This window comes from Apodemus sylvaticus, chromosome 2, assembly GCF_947179515.1.
Source record: "Apodemus sylvaticus chromosome 2, mApoSyl1.1, whole genome shotgun sequence".
Lineage (NCBI taxonomy): Eukaryota > Metazoa > Chordata > Mammalia > Rodentia > Muridae > Apodemus > Apodemus sylvaticus.
This window is the reverse complement of record NC_067473.1, coordinates 65267337-65288538: the sequence shown is the minus strand read 5'-3', so window position 1 is coordinate 65288538 and position 21202 is coordinate 65267337. Positions and strand designations below refer to the sequence as shown.

The 21202-nt window shown below is 37.6% G+C and overlaps 1 protein-coding gene across 1 annotated transcript in view; it reads right to left on the bottom strand.

The window, feature by feature from the left end:
• Mgam2 (maltase-glucoamylase 2 (putative)) overlaps positions 1 to 21202 on the bottom strand; it is a 102258-nt gene that overhangs the window by 21356 nt on the left and 59700 nt on the right. The window contains exons 21-37 of the mRNA XM_052172841.1: positions 20116 to 20240; positions 19254 to 19342; positions 18486 to 18535; positions 16834 to 16995; positions 15640 to 15795; positions 14897 to 15130; positions 13851 to 14005; positions 12674 to 12842; positions 11739 to 11835; positions 11201 to 11313; positions 10439 to 10564; positions 9416 to 9544; positions 7263 to 7370; positions 5839 to 5901; positions 4949 to 5083; positions 1758 to 1842; positions 626 to 764 (exon numbers count right to left, since the gene is read on the bottom strand). Of these exons, the coding sequence (XP_052028801.1) occupies positions 626 to 764; positions 1758 to 1842; positions 4949 to 5083; positions 5839 to 5901; positions 7263 to 7370; positions 9416 to 9544; positions 10439 to 10564; positions 11201 to 11313; positions 11739 to 11835; positions 12674 to 12842; positions 13851 to 14005; positions 14897 to 15130; positions 15640 to 15795; positions 16834 to 16995; positions 18486 to 18535; positions 19254 to 19342; positions 20116 to 20240 (2135 nt within the window). The remainder of the gene's footprint in view (positions 1 to 625; positions 765 to 1757; positions 1843 to 4948; positions 5084 to 5838; positions 5902 to 7262; positions 7371 to 9415; positions 9545 to 10438; positions 10565 to 11200; positions 11314 to 11738; positions 11836 to 12673; positions 12843 to 13850; positions 14006 to 14896; positions 15131 to 15639; positions 15796 to 16833; positions 16996 to 18485; positions 18536 to 19253; positions 19343 to 20115; positions 20241 to 21202) is intronic.

Here is a 21202-nt window from a genome sequence, read left to right as displayed (position 1 = left end):
AACAAAACAACAGCTAACTCTATGGACAGTGAAGAGATATTATTTATTACTGGAAATGTGTAAATTTCAACACTAACAATAACAACAAAAACCACTTGAAAATGAAAACAAAAATGTAATATACACCAAAAAAAATGTAGTCAATAGAAATGTTGCTGAAAAGACTTGGTAAGGAAGGAGATTAAACAAGATATAAATATATTCAACAAAAACTAAGAGAAAGTGTGTCTTATTAAAGTAAAATACGATCCATCCTATTATTAAATGGATAATGGGGCTGGATGGAAAGATTGGGAACTTAAAGGGACAGTGGAAGGGAAAGGACTTGGATGAAAGTAAAGACTTCCAGACCAATTAACAAAATTTGCTATTATAGTGGTCTCTATTGAGACAATATTTCTTTTATATAGAGGTATTTTAAATAAGGATGTAATATGGCAATGGGCCATGCTTAAGACCTAAACACATACAACCTCCAAATACAACCTTATTGTTTTCTCTTATGTATACCTGAAATATCTAGGAGTCTCACAAACAGGATTATAAACTATGCTTACAGTGAAAATATAGCCTAATTCCCTGTGCCAGCCTTTATCTTTGCCAACAGCAATAAAAGCACACTCACTCGTAGGTGGGTCTGGTCTGGGACCACCCGTATAGGCTGTGCACATCATAGTGTTGCACCCGGGAGCCATCTGGAAGGATCTGCTCGCTCTCCATGCATAGAGTCTTGCTGTTCAGGCCCACGTTCCTGCCTTCCAAATCTGAGGGAGAAATAATGAATTATTTCCCATACATCTTGATTTATATGTTGATGTCTATCATAACAAGTCTAATAGCTTGAGGGTTTTTTAATGTAGAAAAGCAACACCCTGTGATTTCATAATTAATTAAGGCTAAGGAAAACATGTAGGCTGGATAAAGTATCCTCTTATTTTAACTCAAACAATGTGCCAGCTCAGTCTCACCATGACAAACTCCTTTGATGTTAATACTTTTTCTTCCACTAGGTGGTAATATTCTCAAGGGAATAAATAGCTCTGGTTCAAATCAATTCTGTATTGATGTTTCTAAATCATTCTGGTTAGTCAGCAGTTGCCTAATAAATATAAAATTAAGAGAAGAAGGAGTACATGGGTAGATGGGTAGATGGATGGATGGATGGATGGATGGATGGATGGATGGATGGATGGATGGTTGGATGGATGGATGGTTGGATGGATGGATGGTTGGATGGATGGAGACATGACCAATAATGAAGACACTAAGAAGCCTGGATTCTAGTTGCAAATAGAGTGCTTTTAAGAACTTCATTTCTTGGGTTTCTTTGTGGTAAGAGGACTCAATATACTGAGACGTCTTGGACCAAAGCCTCTTACTCCATATTCTGGTACAGAATCTTTCTTAAAGTGTCTGAACGTTGATAGAGAGTTTAGTTTCTAAACTCTAATCAGAAAACCTTGTATGTTGGGGCAAGTAGATTTACATGCATATAGATGGGTTTATTTAAAACGTGGACAATACATTTTTAGCCATCCATACAATCAAGTATATTGCTTAGTTTCTTTTATAAAGCATTATGTCATTATTTCTGTCTAATTACTAACTTACTATGTTGCATATATTCAAAGATATTCTATTTGTGGATTTTATGTTATGGTGAAAGGATGTTTGCTCCCTCCCTTTCCCATTAAAAAAATTTTGGCTTAATACAAGACTAAAAGGAAAGAGAATCTTGAGCGGGAAAGAACTCATACCTGGCATGTAGGGTGGTTTATTGAGAATTTCACTGCGGCAGCCCCCGACAGCTCCATCCACGAAGTTTGAAGGCTCATTCATATCCTGAAGTAAGCAGGCAAAGAAAGAGTCTGTCATATCGGGGCGGCATGTCATTTCTAAACAGAACATGAATCTTAAAAATAGTGACTAGGTTGTGAAATCCTTGTCTTTAACCTTGTCATAGATCAAAGTGGAATTAAAAGATCCACATCAGATTATTGGAGTGGAGCCGTAAATTTTCCAGTTTACCGTTTTAGTCCTAAGAAAGTTATGTTATAGTGAAAATAATTGAGATAACATTGGACCCAGCACTTAATGAAATATCTTAATCTATTCCCCTACTCAACAAGCCTGTTTTTATTTCTCTATTCAAATACTTTGTATCTGTAGCCAGTGGCTGTTACAATCTTCCTCTACCTTTTCTTTTTTCTTTTTTTCTCCAGTACCACTTTTTTTATTAGATATTTTCTTTATTTACATTTCAAATGTCCTTTTTCCTGGTTTCCCCTCTGAAAATCCCCCATCCCATCCTCCCTCTCCATGCTCACCAACCCACCACTCCTGCTTCCCTGTCCTGGCATTGCCCTATACTGGAGCACTGAACCATTTTAGGACCAAGGGCCTTTCCTCCCTTTGATGTCCGACAAGGCCATCCTCTGCTACACATGCAGCTTCAGCCATGGGACCCTCCATGTGTACTCTTTGGTGGTGGTTTAATCCCTGGGAGCTCAGGGGGGTACTGGTTGGTTCATATTGTTGTTCCTCTCATGGGGCTGCAAAATCCTTCAACTCCTTGGGTCCTTTCTCTAGCTCCTCCATTGGAGACCTTGTGCTCAGTCCAATGGTTGGCTGAGAGCATCCACCTCTGTATTTGTCATGTATTTGCATAGCCTCTCAGGAGACAGCTATATCAAGATCCTGTCAGCAAGCACTTGTTGGCATCCACAATAGTGTCTGGGTTTGGTGACTGTATATGGGATGAATGCCTAGGTGGCACAGTCTCTTAAAGCACAGTGTTTGGGCAGGTTAAAGCTGTGTTTTCAGGTTTAGCTTACTTATTACTTAGGATTTTTTTTAAAAATTAGGTATATTCTTTATTTATACTTCAAATGTTGTCCCCTTTCCTGGTTCCCCTCTCCCCTGAAAATCCAGTGAGCCATCTCCCCTTCCCCAATCAACCCACCCCTGCTTCTCTGTCCTAGTATTCCTCTACACTACCGCATCAAGTCTTTCCAGGACCAAGGGCCTCTTCTCCATTTAGTGTCCAAGAAGATCATCCTCTGCTGCCCATGTGTCTGGGGCCATGGATAACTCCATTTGTACTCCATGTGTACTCTCTGGGAGCTCTGGGAGTACTTGGTGATTCATATTGTTGTTCCTCCTATGGCACTGCAAACCCTTTCAGCTCCTTGGGACCTTTCTCTAGATCCCCCATTGGGGACCCTGTGCTCAGTTCAATGGCTGGGTGAGAGTGGCCCCCTGTATTTGGCATGCACTAGGAGAGCCTCCCAGGTGATAGCTATATCTAGCTCTGGTCAGCCAGCACTTGTGGGCACCCATAATAATGCCTGGGTTTTGTAACTGTATATAGGGTGCATTCCTGGGTGGGGTAGTCCCTGGATGGTCTTTCCCTCAGACTCCGCTCAATCTTTTGCCTTTGTATTTCCTTTTGTGGGTATATTTTCCCCCCTTTTACAAATGATCCAAGGATCCATACTTTGTTCTTCCTCCTTCTTGGGCATCATGTGATATGTGGATTGTGTCTTTGGTATTCCAAACTTCTAGGCTAATATCCACTTATCAGTGAGTGCATACCATGAGTGCTCATTTGTGATTGGGTTACCCCACTCAAGATGATATTCTCCAGTTCCATCCATTTGTCTAAGAATTTCATACCTTTTATTATAGTCCCATCCTTACATATGATTCTACTACTGGAATAGCCTTAAAAATACTCTGAGTAGTTGTAATAACTCAGAAGCAATGCTTGAAATGAAACCTTTCATTGGGGAATGTATAGCTCAATTGCAAGGAGTGGAGGTCCTAAAAGAACGTTTGTTGTCAGTAGAATAAAAATAAAATCAGTCTATCTTAAGTAAGAATATAGGCAACAGCAAGAATTTGGGACTAACTATGCATTGTTTTGGGTTTCCCAACAACAATTTTCTTTCTTATAGAACAGTCGTTTTCAATTGGAGTTTGAAGGACTGTTTCTTAGGCCTTACCTAAAGACCAATGGAAAACATAGACATTTCCATTATAATCCATAGCAGTAGCAAAATTACAATTATAAAGTAGCTATGAATATAATTTTATGGTTTGGGTCATCACAATATGAGGAACTAACTGTATTGAAGGATCACAGTATTAGGAAGGTTAAGAATCCCTGTGTTAGAGAAAACATCTCATAATTTTCTGAAACTGCTTTTCAAAAGCAGTCTTTTTCAAAACTGCTTACATTTCTTTACTTTCTGACTTATCTGTTTGGATAAATTTGTGTTCTGTCACGAGTTTACAGTATGTTGTCTGTACTGAAAGGTCAATAGCTATTGAGGCCACAAAGCAATCACAGGACTCAAGTTTGTCTCTGTGTGCACTGTGAGCTTCTACTCTGACCTAGCATCTAGCAGCTCTTCAGAGCTGGCTTAGAATTTGCTTAGGGTTTCAGGAGTCTAGATGTGGGATGAGAAAACATAGTTGGAATGAATGAATTCCACCCCTAGAAAGATGCAAATGGAAGAACCCTCACAGACTTCTCTCAGAGACATCCCATCAATCTCCAAATTGATTCCTTGTCCATTCCCAGGTCTTCCCTGTCTTGCAGGAGGCACTTGAAGGCTTTGGAGTGGATGTGTCATCTGGGAAGCAAAGTCACGGGACTGACCATTTGGAAATAAGAGATGCCAGGATATTCCTCCCTGTTGCCCAGGCATTGGCATTCCTGTTGCCCATGTGTTAACATCTTGAGCAGCTGATACACCTCCTCAGTGGATTCCTCTACTGGACATGTCCTGGGGTAGCATTACAATAATCTCTGCTCTTCCTGGTCCTAGAAACTAAAGTACTTTGCTTTCAGTTATCCAGTCCTAGCTGCCTACTCTGATAGCTTATAAAGTGCCTCCCTTATTTCTAACTGCTTATGAGTTCAGAGAATTAAAGGTACACTTACAATCCACAGACCATCAAACTTCAGACTATTCTGTGGTTCCAGAGAATTTGAATAGAGCTCTTTTATCTCATTCTTCCACCATGCAGCTGTGCTGGTACGCAGGAAGTCAGGAAAAGCAACATAGGCCCTGTATAGCTGGAAGAGCAACACAGGCTTTCATGCAAAAGATCTCTCCCTATCCTGAAAGGAGAGTACTGAAGACAAAAGTGGAAATGGGCAAGCCTTGCGACCTGCCCAGACTCTGAACTAACAGTGTTTCTGCTGCCGTTGCTTCAGTTTACAATGGATACAAAGATGGAAGGAGCGGGAAAAGCCCTCTAAAAGCACCTTTAAAGAAAAAGAATTATTGTAGAATTTGATATTAACCATGGACAACAGAAAACTAACAGTATCTAAACAGTTGAATTGTAAAGATGCCTGGGATTCTTGTAGATTGGCCAACCTAAGGAGGAAATATGTGCTGCATGGTAACTAAGTATATAGGCTTGATGGAACAGAAGGCCTGAAGCCAAGGACTTTCCTTCTTCTAGCCTGATAGCTTTTGGTCCTCAAGGAATTCATCCAAAAACATCTGCTTGTGGTAGTTTAGTACTTGGGAATACATTCTAGACTTTGGTTCACTATTTTCTAGCAACATTATATTTGAATCGTAAATTATTGAACACATAGTGATTCATGGAATTTCATGATAATTTTCCTTTTATATCCTTCCATTTTGGTTGGCAGTCAGATTTTTCATTCAAGCATTTCCTTCTGTTAAAACTGACTACCAGGCAAGCAGACTCAAGTTAAAGCTATTTAAGCAAAAACAGGAAGCTACTTATCCACTAAGAGAAAACATAAATATTCAAATATTTATGATAATGTTAAAAAATTCTGTTCAACTTCACCTTAACTTGAGTCTCATGGTCAAGGGATGCATCCACATTAACGTTGGGCAACTCTGCCCACACCTAGACAAATAAGAAAAATCAAAACCTTTAAATATCTGCACACAGACCATGAGGGGTTTTCACACAAAGCTCCAAAGGAAGGCAACTCTACACGTGCCTCAATCTTTGTCATAAATTAAGCCATAAAATCTGAATGAACAGAATTAACCAGGGTGTCCTGAATTATTCCTCACATTTTCATCTTTTAAATTTTGAACTCAAGTAACTAACTTCATCTTAAGTGTATCTTCTGCACAATAATATTTCAAATGATTACTTGGCTCTGGTCTTATTTAATTTTTACCTATAAAATCTTTTTTTTTTTTACAAATAAATGTGAAATATGATGCTAAAGAAATGACTGATTGACATTCTGGCTTGCTTCCAGACCAAGGCTGGGCCCCTCATAAATTCATATGTCATCACATACTCTGCCATACAAACTTTATAATCCTTTAGGCTTTTTCTCAATATTTTCAAGCAGTATCAATATTTGTTGAGTAGTATATGTAGCACTAACACTCTATAGTACTAATCAATATTATTTGTAATTAGCGGTACATTAACTATACACATAGAAAAATCACCAGAGTACACTTATTGAGCACGTAATGCCTAACTCTCTTCCAGGATCTATATATTCTGGGATTTCAATAGGAAATACTGCTTGCTTCCTAAGCGTTCACAAAATTCCTACATAATTGTATACAATACTTTCTGCAGTCAATGACACTTCCTATAACACAGTTAAAGCAGGTACTGAGAGCCTTAAAAGAGGGCAGATGTGACAGCTCATATCTTGAAGCTCAAGTTCCACTGTGTTAGGTAAGAAGGCAGCATTCAAAATGAGAGCACATACCTAGGGCGACAGACCAGAGTGTGATAGAGTTAGGAAAGACATTTGAATCTAGGAGCTATTATCATCTGGGTTCCAGGAATCTGCATAAATTATCATTGATATCATACATGTGGGATGAGGATTGAAGCCGTAGGAAAAAAATCCAAAGCAACAAGATAAAGAGTTAGGTGTTTTGTTGTTGCTTTGTTTTGTTTTTGAGAATTATTGGTCCAAAGTGAATGTTTATTTTAAATTTATGTGGTAGAGACACAGATATCAGAGACCTAATGGATTATTAATTTTGGTTTTAAAAACACTCATGTCAAATATGATGGTGGGGATATCAGATTATTTGTAAGTAATGACACCATTTCATGTTTTAGAGAATTTCACCTGTAACTTTGGGTCTAATGTTTGCTGTGCTAGGTAGCATCAGAAAGATTCCTTCTTGTTTTGTAATGTATTCATCATCCAGCATATATTTACAGAATTTATAGAAACATACAGTGAGGTAGAAGATATAGCTATTTTTCTCAAGTCTTACCTTTCCCCAGACAATGTCATTGGAATTGGGCCATTTGATAAACACATTGTCTTCCTGTCCTCGAATGAATGTGAGATATTGTGTCTCATTACCAGAAATGGCTGGATCCTGTGGTAAGAGTTTTAAAATAAAAGATATGAATGAAACATCTCCAAGAAACTTCCACACCAAAAACTGACAATTCATAGTGCAGAATGAAGTGCACAATTCATTAGTGACCCAAGAAGTAGTATTAAATATTGTTTTTAAAAAAGTAGATGTCTTTACTGAGTACATTACCAAAATCAGTGAAGTATATAGTTACCGGTACCCAGAGGAAAATGCATAATTCTTAACAACAATCTCTTTCAAATAGAATAAAAATCTAGTCAATAAATGAAATTTCCTCTACTATAGAAAGTACGTACTCAGAGCTGTAGCTTATAAAATGGGGAGGAGATTTTCAGAAACTAAGAATATGAAAGAGTGATTTTCCCCCCAATTACACATAGTTCCATTCAAAAAGGAAGATGGGCAGGAGAAAAAAAGAATTAAAACAATATCAATCTCTGGAACCCTCAGAGTTCCCAGGGACTAAACCACCAACCAAAGTGTACACATGAATGGACCATGGCTCTAGCTGCATACGTAGCAGACACTGGCAATATCTGGCATCAATGGGAGGGGAAGCTCTTGGTCCTGTGAAGGCTCAATGCCCCAACATAGGGGAATGCTAGGGCGGTGAACAGGAGTGGGTGGGGGGAAGTGCCCTCATAGAAGCAGGAGGCAGGGGGATGGAAGAAGGGGTTTGCAGACAGGAAACTGGGATGGGAGATAACATATGAAATGTAAATAAATAAAATAATCAATACAAAAGAAAATAGTGATGGTTAGTCATAAATTTTATATGGTTATATTTGGAAAACAGCTTCCAAATAAGCCAGATTGGTAAGACTAATATTACCTTCAAGAGGAGGGGCTATGTACAACATTACCACTGTGTAATAGCAATAACCCTTAGGGAAGCAAAGAATTCTATTCTATGACCCAATTTAGAACTAAAGAAGCTATCCCCACCAACTGCATCTCATACTGACCCAGCTCATCTCTATATTATGCTGGTTTATAATTGTCAAGCAAAACATCACTGTCTAAAATTACATTTTAATACTTATTTCTTTATAGTCGTACTCCACTAGGATAAGTGATTTTTTAAGAAAACAATGCCATCTTATTTAATAATCTATTCTCTCCCTACAACTCTACAATAATGAACTTCAAACACCAACATTCAACAAATAAATCAATTAATAAATGAACAGAAGCCATACTCTAATTTTGGAAACTAAAAGATTCACTTGCTGATAATTAAGCACATTTGCATTCTGGTCTGTTTGTGAGTTCAACAAAAAACACCAGCAAAGTCCTGAGATTCATAACTTATAAGGATGATACCAATATGAATATTTTGGGGGGAAAAGTAAAGTGCTTTTGAGATTTCATTTTAATTACCACATTTCTTCCTTTCCATTCCTCCCTCCAAGCCCTCCCCAGGGAATACATCTACAAAATGCTCCCATACCCAAGGCTCAGGGAACATTGCACAAGAGTAGATGGAAAGACCTTAAGAACTAGAGGATCCTGAATTTTGCTGAGAGATCCTGTCTCCTAGTAACATCAGAAGCTACACCCATAAAATCTCACTAATATAACCACGCAAATATGAACTGAACAAAGAGGAGATGAACAAGCATGCCAAACTGCTCATAGACAAGCCCCAAACAGTCTTGAGCATCCCTTCCTCCCTGGGGGAAAAATGAGACTGAGACACAGCGGGATCTCTGAAGCACAGCCAGAAGCAGTGCAGAATTCTGTTTGCTGTATTCAGTGTTTCTTTCCACAGCTCTTACGTTAGCAAGAGCAAAATATCACTGAGTGGCATTCCAGAGACACAAAGATATATACTAAAGAAAAAAAAATTACCCCTTTAAGGTATCTTGGACTTTTCTTTCCTTCCTTATTTATTTGCTTAAAATTTTTAAAAATATTTATTTAAGGGGTTACAGAAAATTTCCAAAATATACAAAATTCCTTGTACCCATCACCCAGTTTCTCCCAGTGGAACTATTTTGGAACCCTAAGCAGGAGAACCAAACCTCTGTCATAATACCCACCAGAATGAGAATGAATCTCATGCCATGTGTCTTCATTTGATTAATCAGAACGCTGAGAGTTTGAAAGCTGGGGCTGAGGGTGAAGTCCAACTTTCTGTCCATGTAATCAATGTCTACATGCTGGACATCCTACAGGAAGCAAGAGGCAAGATGCTCAGGGTCCTACAGTAGATTCTCTGCAGGGACAGTAGGTGCTCTGCAGGCTCTGCCCCTGCTTCCTGAGCCAACCTGGGTTACTTGTAAATTCCAACTTCTAATATACTTCTTTGCATACTTTTCAATTCCACATGCTGAAATTGCTCTCTGATTCCTACTCACATGTCAATTGTCTACATTTGTCATCTACGTCTTCAACTACTGTTCCCTCTTTCCCTCCTTCCATTCCTCTCCCCCCCGCCCCCCCGCAACTTTCTAATATCAAACCTGGTGAGCCCATCAAAGTGCTTATTGAAATGTTCAGGGGTAGATAGTAAACATTCCCTAAAAAACAGACTTCAGATCTGATTGTTTGTCTGCTTCTGTGTTTGTCTGTACAGTAAATTTCACTGAATTTATTCATTAAAGAAGTGTCATTTTATAGCTGCCTCTACACAGCCTCATAAGAGGTTTCTGCACTGGGGTATTGAACAATAGGTAAAGTAGTTAATATGCAGATGAAAAAAGAAAGCAAATTATTTCCCTTTAGACTGAAGTGATAATCACCTGCATTGCCTTATGACTCTAGATGAAACTCATTTGGAGAAGCATAGAATTGTAGAAAAGCCAAAACGAATATATGTTTCCTGCATCCATCCCAATGCCTGCTGAAGGGCATATACATAACTCTTGCTCATGAATCTTGCAAATCAAGGTTTATCATGCAAAAAGGTAGCATATAATATATATAATTGTAAAGCATTCTAGAAAATACTATCTCCACAGATACTTTTCTTATACCAAAGTAATCACAGATTTAAGTCATATGAACCTATTTTCATTTTACAATTAAGACAAAAAACGAGAAGCAGAGGAAGAGGTTCATACATAAGGAATATTTGCTGCAACCATTTCGGAATACAAACTGCTAATTTCAGCAGCACTCTCGTATCCATAGCGACTCAGTTGGAAACCTAAGGCCCAGTATGGAGTCATGGCTGGTAGACCAATCAACTAGAATAAAAAATAAAATATCAATTACTACAATTTCGTCCTTACATGCTGTGTACTTTCACTTAATCACCATTTCACACCCCACAATTATTTTCAAAAGTTTATACTAGCTTAAAATATTCTAAGTGAAATAAATAGATCCTATTAGAGTTCATAAGGAAGAAGCTTGGTCAATTCTACTGAGTTCTGAGAACTCTCACTCAAGATAAATAAGGAAGTAAAGTGTAGAACGGCCAAGGAGGTGAAACACTATAGTTGAGGTTTTCTCAAATTGCTGAGCGATTACTCCAGAAACCTGAGACCTCCATCATGATTTTTTTATTACAGATTCTACAAAGGAATACTGAGCAAGTGGTCAAGAGAGAGGTGGACTCTTAACATGGTGACAGTACCCCATAGCACTAAAGTCTGGAGTGTCAGCTTGAGTATACATATGACTGAGATCTACAAAGCCACTGTCCAGCAGAAATAGGAAAAGCTCTTTGAAAAATTGTTTTAGATTTCAATAATACCAGTCCTTTCATTGGAGCACCCATGAGTACAATGAACAAAAGAATCATATGTTAGTGTTAAGAACATGATATCAACATGCAACAAATACATGACGGTTTGTCAGTGGATAGATGTGTTTCCAACCTGGGTATATTGTTGAGTTACAAGTTCAGGTGTTGGCCCCAAAACCATATAGAAGTCCAGAATCCCTCCTATGGTGCGGTATGTCAAGGCAGGGGTGGGCTGGAGTGTCACATCTATAAAGATTGGAAAAATCCAAATTGGTAATGAGCTATAAATCACTCAGATAGAGAATCTATACTAAAATTGGCCATTTCATCCTCACTACTTTATATCCACCTCTGGAAAGTTTTCCCTTAGTTAATAGGATTGAGGTGGATTCCATGTGCCTAAAATAAAATATACAGTATCGAAGAGTATATGTCACCCTGTGAAATAGAAGCTAAAATCTCACAAAAAATAAGGGGCTATGGATAGCTAAAATTTTACATTTACTATATGGTCTGGAGTATTTAATAAATCTTGAATTAATGGATGAGTAAATGAAAGCCAGTATATTTTCCTTATTCTTGACTATCCTTATTTCTTGTAACATCCTTGACTCCAATAGTGTGGTAACAGTTGTATATGACTGGCATATGAGTGTGTATCTTTGTCTTACCCATGGCATTGCTGTTCAACAGGAGTACTCCATGGGCATTACCATCATCTTCCAATGCCATATAATAAGGGTGAACACCATAGGAATTTTTCTTATACTGTAAGAAAGAACTACAGTGTAGAGAGATTATCTTGTATATTGTATGTATATATCATTTTTCAATTAAAAAAAAACCTATGGCCTGTAAGAAAGGATAGAATAGAAAGTAGAACATGCAGGAGGCAGAAAATTCTGGGATAGAGCCAGTGCAGAAGATGCCCCCCAGGAAGATGTGACGAGATGGACACATGGTACCTGAGCCCAGGTAACCAGCCACATGGCAGAATAAAGGTTAAAATAAATTAGTTATTTTAAGTTCTGATCTAGTCAGAGAAGAGCCTAGCTATATGATGAAAGTATTTAAAAATATTTTTTGAGTCTGAATCTTATTTCTGGGAGCATGGAACTGGGAGGAAGAAATAGACCTAACTTCTACACAATAGGGTAACTATAAATAGAAACTCCAATAAATTATAAAACAAATAGTCAAATCATATTGGTTGAACTCACCTGTCATGTTCTTCACAAAGCCTTATTTGACCTTGTCTTCTCTCCTGAGCAAAAAATGTGTGAGATCTATACTCGGTGCCCCTTTTACTATTATTACATAAATCTATTTTAGCTTTGATTGCAGAAACAGACACTGTCTCCTTAAATTTTCAGTTGAGCACTTACTGTATTTTTTTTGTGAAATAAATAAAACTTGTTCCACAGAAGTAGAGAAATTAAATGTTTTGCAAGCAAAAGAACATGATATGCACCCTCGTGCATTTGAGAGCATAATTGGTTAGTGCGAGGGTAAGCTGATGAATATAGAATATTTGTGAATATTGAGTAAGAATCTGAGTATGTTTAGATAAAGAGTACATGATTGCTAATTTTATTCACGTTCTTACCGATGGTGGCTCATCCCGAGAAAACATTCCCCATGTGTTCCAACTCATATTTTTTCTGAAAGATGAATGGTCTGTTTCCCCAAAGCCATAGATGTACTGAGAGGGAAGACGAGTTGAAATGGAAAGGAACATCTCACTGAAGGTGAAGCCAGGGAGTTGAGAATCCCAGCTGCAATGTAAAAGCAGACTTTTATGGTAAGCTAATGATCACAGACCTGAGAAAACACAATACACTTTTGGAAGCCTCCAATTATCTGGATCCAGGTTCAAATGATGTGAAATGACCACAACATAACAGTGGCCACAACTAAACTTTAAGTTTTCACATCTGCATTTATATTCTGTGATTTGTAAGAGAGTCCCTTTTCTGGGCCATGGGTTCACTGAGAAGAAAGACCATGTCTCATTTATCCTTCTACAACCAATTTTTAAAGCCTGATATGTCAGCTCATGAGAACCTATGAATGAGGTCTCCAAAACCACTGTGTGACAGAAAAATTTGAAACTCTTAAAACAACTATTTGAGATTACAAGAAATTTCCTGAACACAGAAATAGAGAAAACTGGATATACAGTCAAATCAAATAAAGTCCCACACAGGAAATACACACATGCCCATAAAAGTGACAATCTCTAATGGGGCAGGGAACTTCTTCTCAGGGAAAATTCAGACCTTCAACGGTAGGACAAAACCTGGTAGATGGCTTGATTGATGGCTGACAACCCTTGCATGCTTAATACCATGGAAAGAGTTGTCTGTGATAAGAATAGGAGCAAAAACTCTAAGAAGCCATTCCTGTCTTGCTATGAACCTCTGTTCCTCTCTTGTCTGCTCAGTCATTCCTGATGATGCTTAATGGAGAGCTTTCATGGCTTATGACATCTGTTGTGCTTACTAAATAGTTTCCCGCTCTAAATAGGAGTTATAATTAACAGCATGTTTTCTTTTTCTGAAATCAAATAACATCTTTTTTTTTAATCTTTCATTACTTTTTCTGAGTCAGTGACTGGTAGAAAAATAAATTTCCTAGAGAATCAAGAGAAATTCATATTGACTTCAACAAACATGCTCATAATTATAGGTTGTCTCAGGGATTAGGGGTTTTCCTGCAGTAATCAAAATCATTGTAATTAGATCTGTAGTTGTTTTGATTAGAAACAAATAAACAGAGCTTACATCATAGTACCGGAGCTTTTACGTCGAATTTGGAGTCCAAATGGGTTGGTCTGAACAGTTACATCATACAGGCAGTTCTCAGAGGAGCCAAGTGGTGAAGATGGGATGTTCAGGGGTACTGGGACCTCATACCTATTATTACTAGCACTGTAAATCTGGGAAGGGGAGAAAAAGAAATTTTAAGAGGATCTTCCAGTGATGCTGATACATGTTCACAGTGCCCACTACAGAAACTGCTAAAACCCCTGGGAGTAAATTAGAGTCTCTTCCATGTGTTTCCCACAAAGCAGACTCATGCTTCTCAGGAAGATGGGTTTTAATGACGTGTGATGTAGAATACTGATTACAACAGAAGATGCAAAACTGTGGTGGATCTGAGTTCATATCATGACTACCTGTCTACCCCTTTCTGACCTTTACTTCTCAAAGCGTCTGCTTTTGTATCTGTAAGATAAGGAATTGTAGTAATTGTCTGTCTGTCTGTCTGCTCATTTGTGAGAGTCTCCGTGTACTTTTGGCTGGCCTGAAACTTTACATTCAGACCAATAGACCAATGTCCATAGAGATCCACCTATCTCTGCCTCTTGAGTATTGGGATTAAAGGCATGTATTTCCATGCTGGGCCATTAACAGTCTTTCAATGACCTCATCTGTACAAAGCCTTGAATCAAAACATCCGTATTAAGAACACGATGCTCTTTTTGTACTCCTAACAGTGGGAGTGAGGACTGTTTCTGACTTTTTAAACCTTCTTTGGGACCTTTCTCTCCTACTGGGTTGCTTCATCATCCAGTCTTGATATGAGAGTATGTGCCTAGACTTATTGAAACTTGTAATGCCATATTTGGTTGATATCGCTGGGAGACCTGCCCTCTTTTGAAGGGAAAGAGAGGAGGAAGGGAAGGAGTAGATATTGGGGAGACAGGAGGTAAAAGGGAGGGACTTAGAAGGGAGAAAGGTGGGTAAAGTATAATTAGGGAGATGTAATACAGGAGAGAAGTATTACAAAAAGAAAAGAATCACAACTACTGTCATGTGAGAATTACCTTGACCTGTAGCATATTTTCTGTATGGTATGTCACATTCAGTTTAAGAAAGTTGATCTTTCCAGAAAGAGGATCAGAGACAACTCTTGGAGCTGCTGCTGCCCGGGCTGATGTTGAGTTTTCCAGGAGAGTCAAGTCCATGGAGATGCCTGTGGGCTGGTACTGAATGTTACTGGCAGCATACTGGGGAATGGTGTCATAGAAACACGTAGGCACTCCAGGAGTAGTTGTTTGCTGGAACAGTAGGAAGAATCCTTGGTGAACTTTTACACTACAATTTCCGGACTCTAATTACTGAATGAGCCAGTTAACACAGAGTGAACTTCAAAAAAGTGGATTGCATTGATCCTCACCAAAAAAAAAAAAAAAAAGATAAGTTGTAAGCTTTGGTAGTATACATTTGACATGTTAGAGATATCTTTGCAGATGATCAAGTTAATATGAAGTTAAGATGTGCTTTAATTCAATATGGTTAGTGTATTTATTTGGAGGGAGAATTTGGACACATGCAAACACACACTCAGGAGAATGACATAAAGAAATGGTTAGAATAGCAATGAGTTTTTAGATACAGTGTATCTGAGAACAACACATATCGATCACCTATCACAATGGAGTTCGTGAAATGCATATCAGCATAGCTTTAGAATGACCATCAAGCCCCCAACCTCTCTAATCTCATTCCAGCTGATCAGCTAACTGTTGTTAAATTTGTCCAGCCTCCTGGTCATTGTGGTCATTACCTCCCAGAGGCACCCCCGCTGCCTGCAGCTTTCCTCTGACACTGCAGGATCCTCAGGGAAGCAGTTAAACTTCTCCAGGTCACTGACTACAAGATTCCACTCAATGGAGAATTCTTGTCCCAGTTTCAGTTCTGTGAGGTCATTAATGATCAATACCTAGGGAAAGAGAAGACTCCAATGACAAACCAGGTTACTCGGAGCTATGGAGATATTGTCCTTGGCTGATGGTAGGGAAGTCATTACTAAGTTCTTTCTCCAACCTCACCCAGAATACTTGGAACTTGCTTGATTCCTAACCTTTTGGAGCCATTATGAATGTATGTAATGTGGAGCAGGATCACAGTATATCTATCAGTTTTAGGCTTGTTATCCATTTGCTATGGTGCTTGTAAATGAGACTAATGATGGCAGTAATCAATACCTCACTTTTACTGAGCATCTATTGCATAGACACCAAGCAGTGTGACAATCATATTACATATTATATGTGTTAATTCTGTAGAGTAACCCAGTGCTATGAGTATTGTGTTTGTTTCCATGATATAGATTTAACAGCACGCCTAAGATCTTACAATGGGGAGAAAATAACAAATATCAGTACCTCATTGTGCTTAGTCCTAGAAGTTTTGTTCCTATCCTATGTTATTTTTCTGGTGGAAGACAGCTTACCTAAGAAATAATGAACTTCTCAGGAAGTAAGTGAGTTAGCTAATAACTATAATCCTCTATAAGAGTTCATCAAGTAAGTTATCACTCAATGATAACTAAGTCAGAGTATAGCTTATGTTTTCTCCCGCTTATGTGAGAGCATGAAAAAGCTGATAGCAACTTCAGCAAGGGAAAATATCAATTACATCTCAAGGGTGGCTCTAACTTCAACAAAGGACAAACAACAAATACCCCAGAACCTCATTTTCACCATTCCATTGGAGGACATCTTATCTAGTTTTAAATTAGCAGAAAAGAACTTCTATTAGGGCATTAATTCTTGCCATCTTCTTTAAAGTTCCAATGCCAATAAGAGAAAGGATTCATAGTTGCATGCGTACCTTTCTTCTATGATATGATGGCTGTCCCAGGAAGAGAATTGTCTCTGTGACTATCCAAACTCATAAAGGCAAATGAGGGAAAGCTATCAGAAATCCTTGAGATCAATGCTTCAGCTAGAATCCTGTAGATAAAATGATCTCTCACCTTTGCTGAAGCACTGTAGTCCCAGCTTGAAATGGAGATGTTACTGTTATTCAATAAAATATTAGTTGGTTCTTTGTCCATCCCCAAGATTTTGATGTATGTGAACATGATGTCATTGGGATCCACATAATTATTATTTATAATTTTTGCCTGTAAACGATTCTGGGAAGGGGGAGAAAGTCAGTTTAGAGATTGGATGTATACATTTAGCATCTCCAGAAATCCATGATGTTTTGTTAGTCTCTGCTTTTATTTTCTAAGTTGATTTTCTTTCCTAAGTTGATCAATAACTACTCCTAGAGAAGGTATTGACTCAGACAGCAGCACTATCCACTTTCAGTTAAGTGGATCTTTTCTTATTTTGTTTGATCAGAAAATATGATTTCAACTTAGAGAAAGTTTCAGTAATTACAAAGCAAAGAAAGAGACCCAAGCTCATACAAAACCCAAGTGGCACACAAATACACACACACACACACACACACACACACATACATCCTCATGTTCCAAAGTAATTTTTCATTTTTATTTTAGTGTTAATGATAAAAGCTAAATTTCATGGATGCTTAATATATGCCAGGCACTATGCTAAGTATCTTGCATATATTATCTCATTTGGATGACTCATAGTAAACTATGAGGTTGAAATCTCCATTTTTTTAAAGATGAAGGTACTAATTCATAGATAAATTGAATGACTTATTTATAAAAACAGAGCTAAAAAGTATCAAAGCTGAGCTAAACCCAGAAGTAGATGGGGCTGCACTCCGAGGGAAATTAGCACATTTTGCTAAGTATACAGAATATAGTTCTATACAAAAGGCTCTAGTGATATTTTAAAAGTTTCAAAAACAGTATAGTAGAGGGGGGAGCTGTTTCAAAAAGGTGCTGGGGCATCTGGACCTATATAGGCAAAAAGTTGAGCTTTGATCTAAGACTGACATATATGAATTAGTTAAAATTGATCATAAATAATAAAATAATAATAATAACACTTCAATTTTTGGAAAGAAATTAAATGCCAGAGAACACTAAGGTTTTAAGGCAAGGTAGAGGTCTTATACATGGCAACAAAAGGCAGCATCCAGTAGAGAAAATAATAATAAATTAGGCATACACAAATTTCAATAGTTGCTTAATAAAAGTTTAAAAAGGAAAGAAAAGCCTATATACCTGAAGAAAGTATTTGCAAACCACATATTTAATGAAGTATAGATATTAAAACTGAGCTGTTAACCAATGACAAAAACCATCTAGACAGCCATAGAAAAAATGTGATATTTCATGCAACATAATATAAAAAGGATAGACATATGCAAAGATTTCAATATGACTAGTCATTGAAGAAATAATAAAAAAAGTTAAAGTCACAAGAAAATGCCATACATAATAGGTAAAATGAAAAACACTGAAAGCTTCAAATGCAAGTAATTATGTAGAAAAACAGCATCACTTACACATTAGTGGTTAAAATATAAAATAGACATTCACTTTGGAAAATAGTCCACATGTCATTTAAATTATAACAAATGCACTAACTTAAGACTTAGGCATGAATTTTAGGGAAATAAAAACACATATAGAATACCACAACCTTAAAACAAAAGGAAATAAGGAACATGAAATGTGTGATCTACAAACACAGTACTTACAGATGTAACAGAGAAATCATAGAGAATGTACTTTTTTTCAGACACTGTTCCTGAAAGAGATGAAGTAATGTATGTATACTGTTACTATGGGAAACAATGAAAGTATGGAATTGCATACTCCTTACTTGAATTCTTCTGGAAACAGTTCTGCTCAACCAAAAGCCCTTTTGTAAATCTCAGTAGAACCTCAGTACACCACTTTCTCTGAAGTCTCATGGCACTCTATGACTCTACTTGCTGGCATTTAAAATATCTTAATGTTCCTTCTGGTTCTCTATCTTCTTAAGGTGTGAGCTTGTCAAGGTCAATGTTTATGGTATAATCATATCCATGTGGTTTGCATATATCCTAATAACATGTATTAAACATTTATAAATTCTAATTCTATTCATTCATTCTCTGTTGTAGTCATATCACATTTTACAGTGCAAAACAAAAGACCTATGTTACATATATCTTTCTTGATGATAACTGAAACAGCACCTTGCTAAGTTAGTAATGAGAAGGTATTGCTTGATGTTAATGATGATATACAATAAAGAATCAGATGCAATACTGTACTTTAGTTATATCAGTAATGCATAAGGTGTACATGTGAGGTATATTTTAATACATTGTCTTTAGATAATAGAACTTTTAGAATGAGTTTTAATTTTCCAAGCTACCAAATTTTCTATAATACTGAAATATATCCATGACAATGGATTTGTTGCCTCATTACAAAGCCTTTGGTGATAAACCACCACCATGGTCAATGAGAAAGTTTACCTTTAGACACACCATCATCCCAGTACAGATGACCCTTTGCTTCTCGCTTATAATCCAAGGCAATGGTGAGTCCCAAGGGATTCTTCCGGCTGAGGAAAATAATTCCAAGTTTCAGACAAAGAACAAAGGCATGAATTTTCCCTTAATGAATCTACCCCTTGATGCCTCTGGGTGTATCCTCCAGAGTCTAACCCAGAAATTGAGTAGATGTTAGCATTTTGTGAAAACACAGGTGTGAAAAAGTAACAGAATATAGAAAAGCAGAATATAGAAAATGTAAGAACAACAGTGGGGTGAGGTAGGATTGTGATCATTTTAACAAAGCTGATTAGTCCCTGTGACAAGCACTCTTATGAACATGCTCCAGATACTGTCTTTTATATTAATTCACTTAACCCTCACAAAGGTGCTAATAGATCTGGCCATCATCCTCTCCAGTTTACCAGTAACAAGTGTGAACACAGAGATACTGTCCAAAGTTAACACATATAGGATGTTGTCAGGCCAGAGTTTCAACTGAACTCCTCCAGAATCTGAGCCCTGAAACTCCAAACTATATTAACTTTTGCCCCCTACCAAATTCTTCTCATGTATTGGCAGATACACCTCATGATAATGTCTGACCATAGGGAAATTCTCATGAAGATTATTTTGACTGTTCCTGTCATCTGATTTAATTCAAAATGAGAAAGAAAGTGAAAATATGTTTATCGTTCTGAAGAAAAGTTGGGGTCAGCCTTGAAAGGAAAAGATTGCTGACAGTAGAGGTATTTCATTTGGTCCATGTACTCTTGGTTCTTGCTTGTCTCCCCCCATGAAGCCTCACTGAGCTTCAGAGTAGTAATAAGACATTGGAACTTACCTGGCTTCTGTGGTTATGTTTGGCTCCTGGGTAGGAAATATGTAGCCACCTCGAAGGTGAAGTCCTATCCTGTCACCTGGTAATGTCATGTCTATAAATTGTTTCCTTGCTTGGATAGCCAGTCCCTAAGCAACCAAAGGAAAACAGACCAGATAAGAGACTACAGGCATGAAAAACCCTAAAGATCCTCTAGTCTAGTCAACTTTACTTTAGAGACAAGAAGATGGGGATCTCCAAAGTGAGGCAATTTCTTTGAAGGTATATGTGTAGTAGAGAGCAGAGCTCGACACCAACCTAACCACATTCTCTGCCTCACAATACTCTGTGTTATAGTTTGCATCTTGGCTGTCCCCTACAATCTTATGTGTTAAAGGCCTGGTCCCTGACTCAATGGCATTGAGAGCTGTTAGAAACTCAAGGGTGAGGCTTAGCATGAGCTTTTAAGTTATTAGAAGTGTATGCTTAGTGAGAATTGTAAGGCCCTGATCTCTTCCTTTTACTGTTTGTCATTTTCTCACCATGAGATTTTGTTCCTTCTTATGCTTTCATCAAATAGTCTGCCATCAGCCAGAAGTAATAGAACCAAAGACTAGAGCTTTGGAAATTGAAAGCAAAAATATAGAGACCCTTTCCCCCTTATAACCTTCTTATCTTGGATATTTGTTATAATAACAGAAAGTTGACTGAATTATTGTAATTTCAACACTGTGCTTGAATTGTCTGTTTTCCCAGACAGCAGCTAATGAAGTGATTAGTCCAAAATATCAGCATAGCAGTCAGGTTGAGATGACTGACACAATGAGACTCTATAACCCTATTGCAGATAGTAGAAATGGCTTCTACTGTTTCATGAAGGTCAATGTCCCTCTCAAGTTCATATGTTGGAACCTAATACTGTATGTGATACTATGAAGAAATGACTCCTCTGGACAAGTGATTGAGTCATGGAAGCCCAGTGAGAAGCTATCATTGGTGAAATGGAGAAGACCTTGATTTTAGACTTTATAGCCTACAATGACAATAAAGTTCTGCTGTTTATAAATTATGAAGTGTGAAGATTTTTATTATACCACCCTGAATGGCTCAA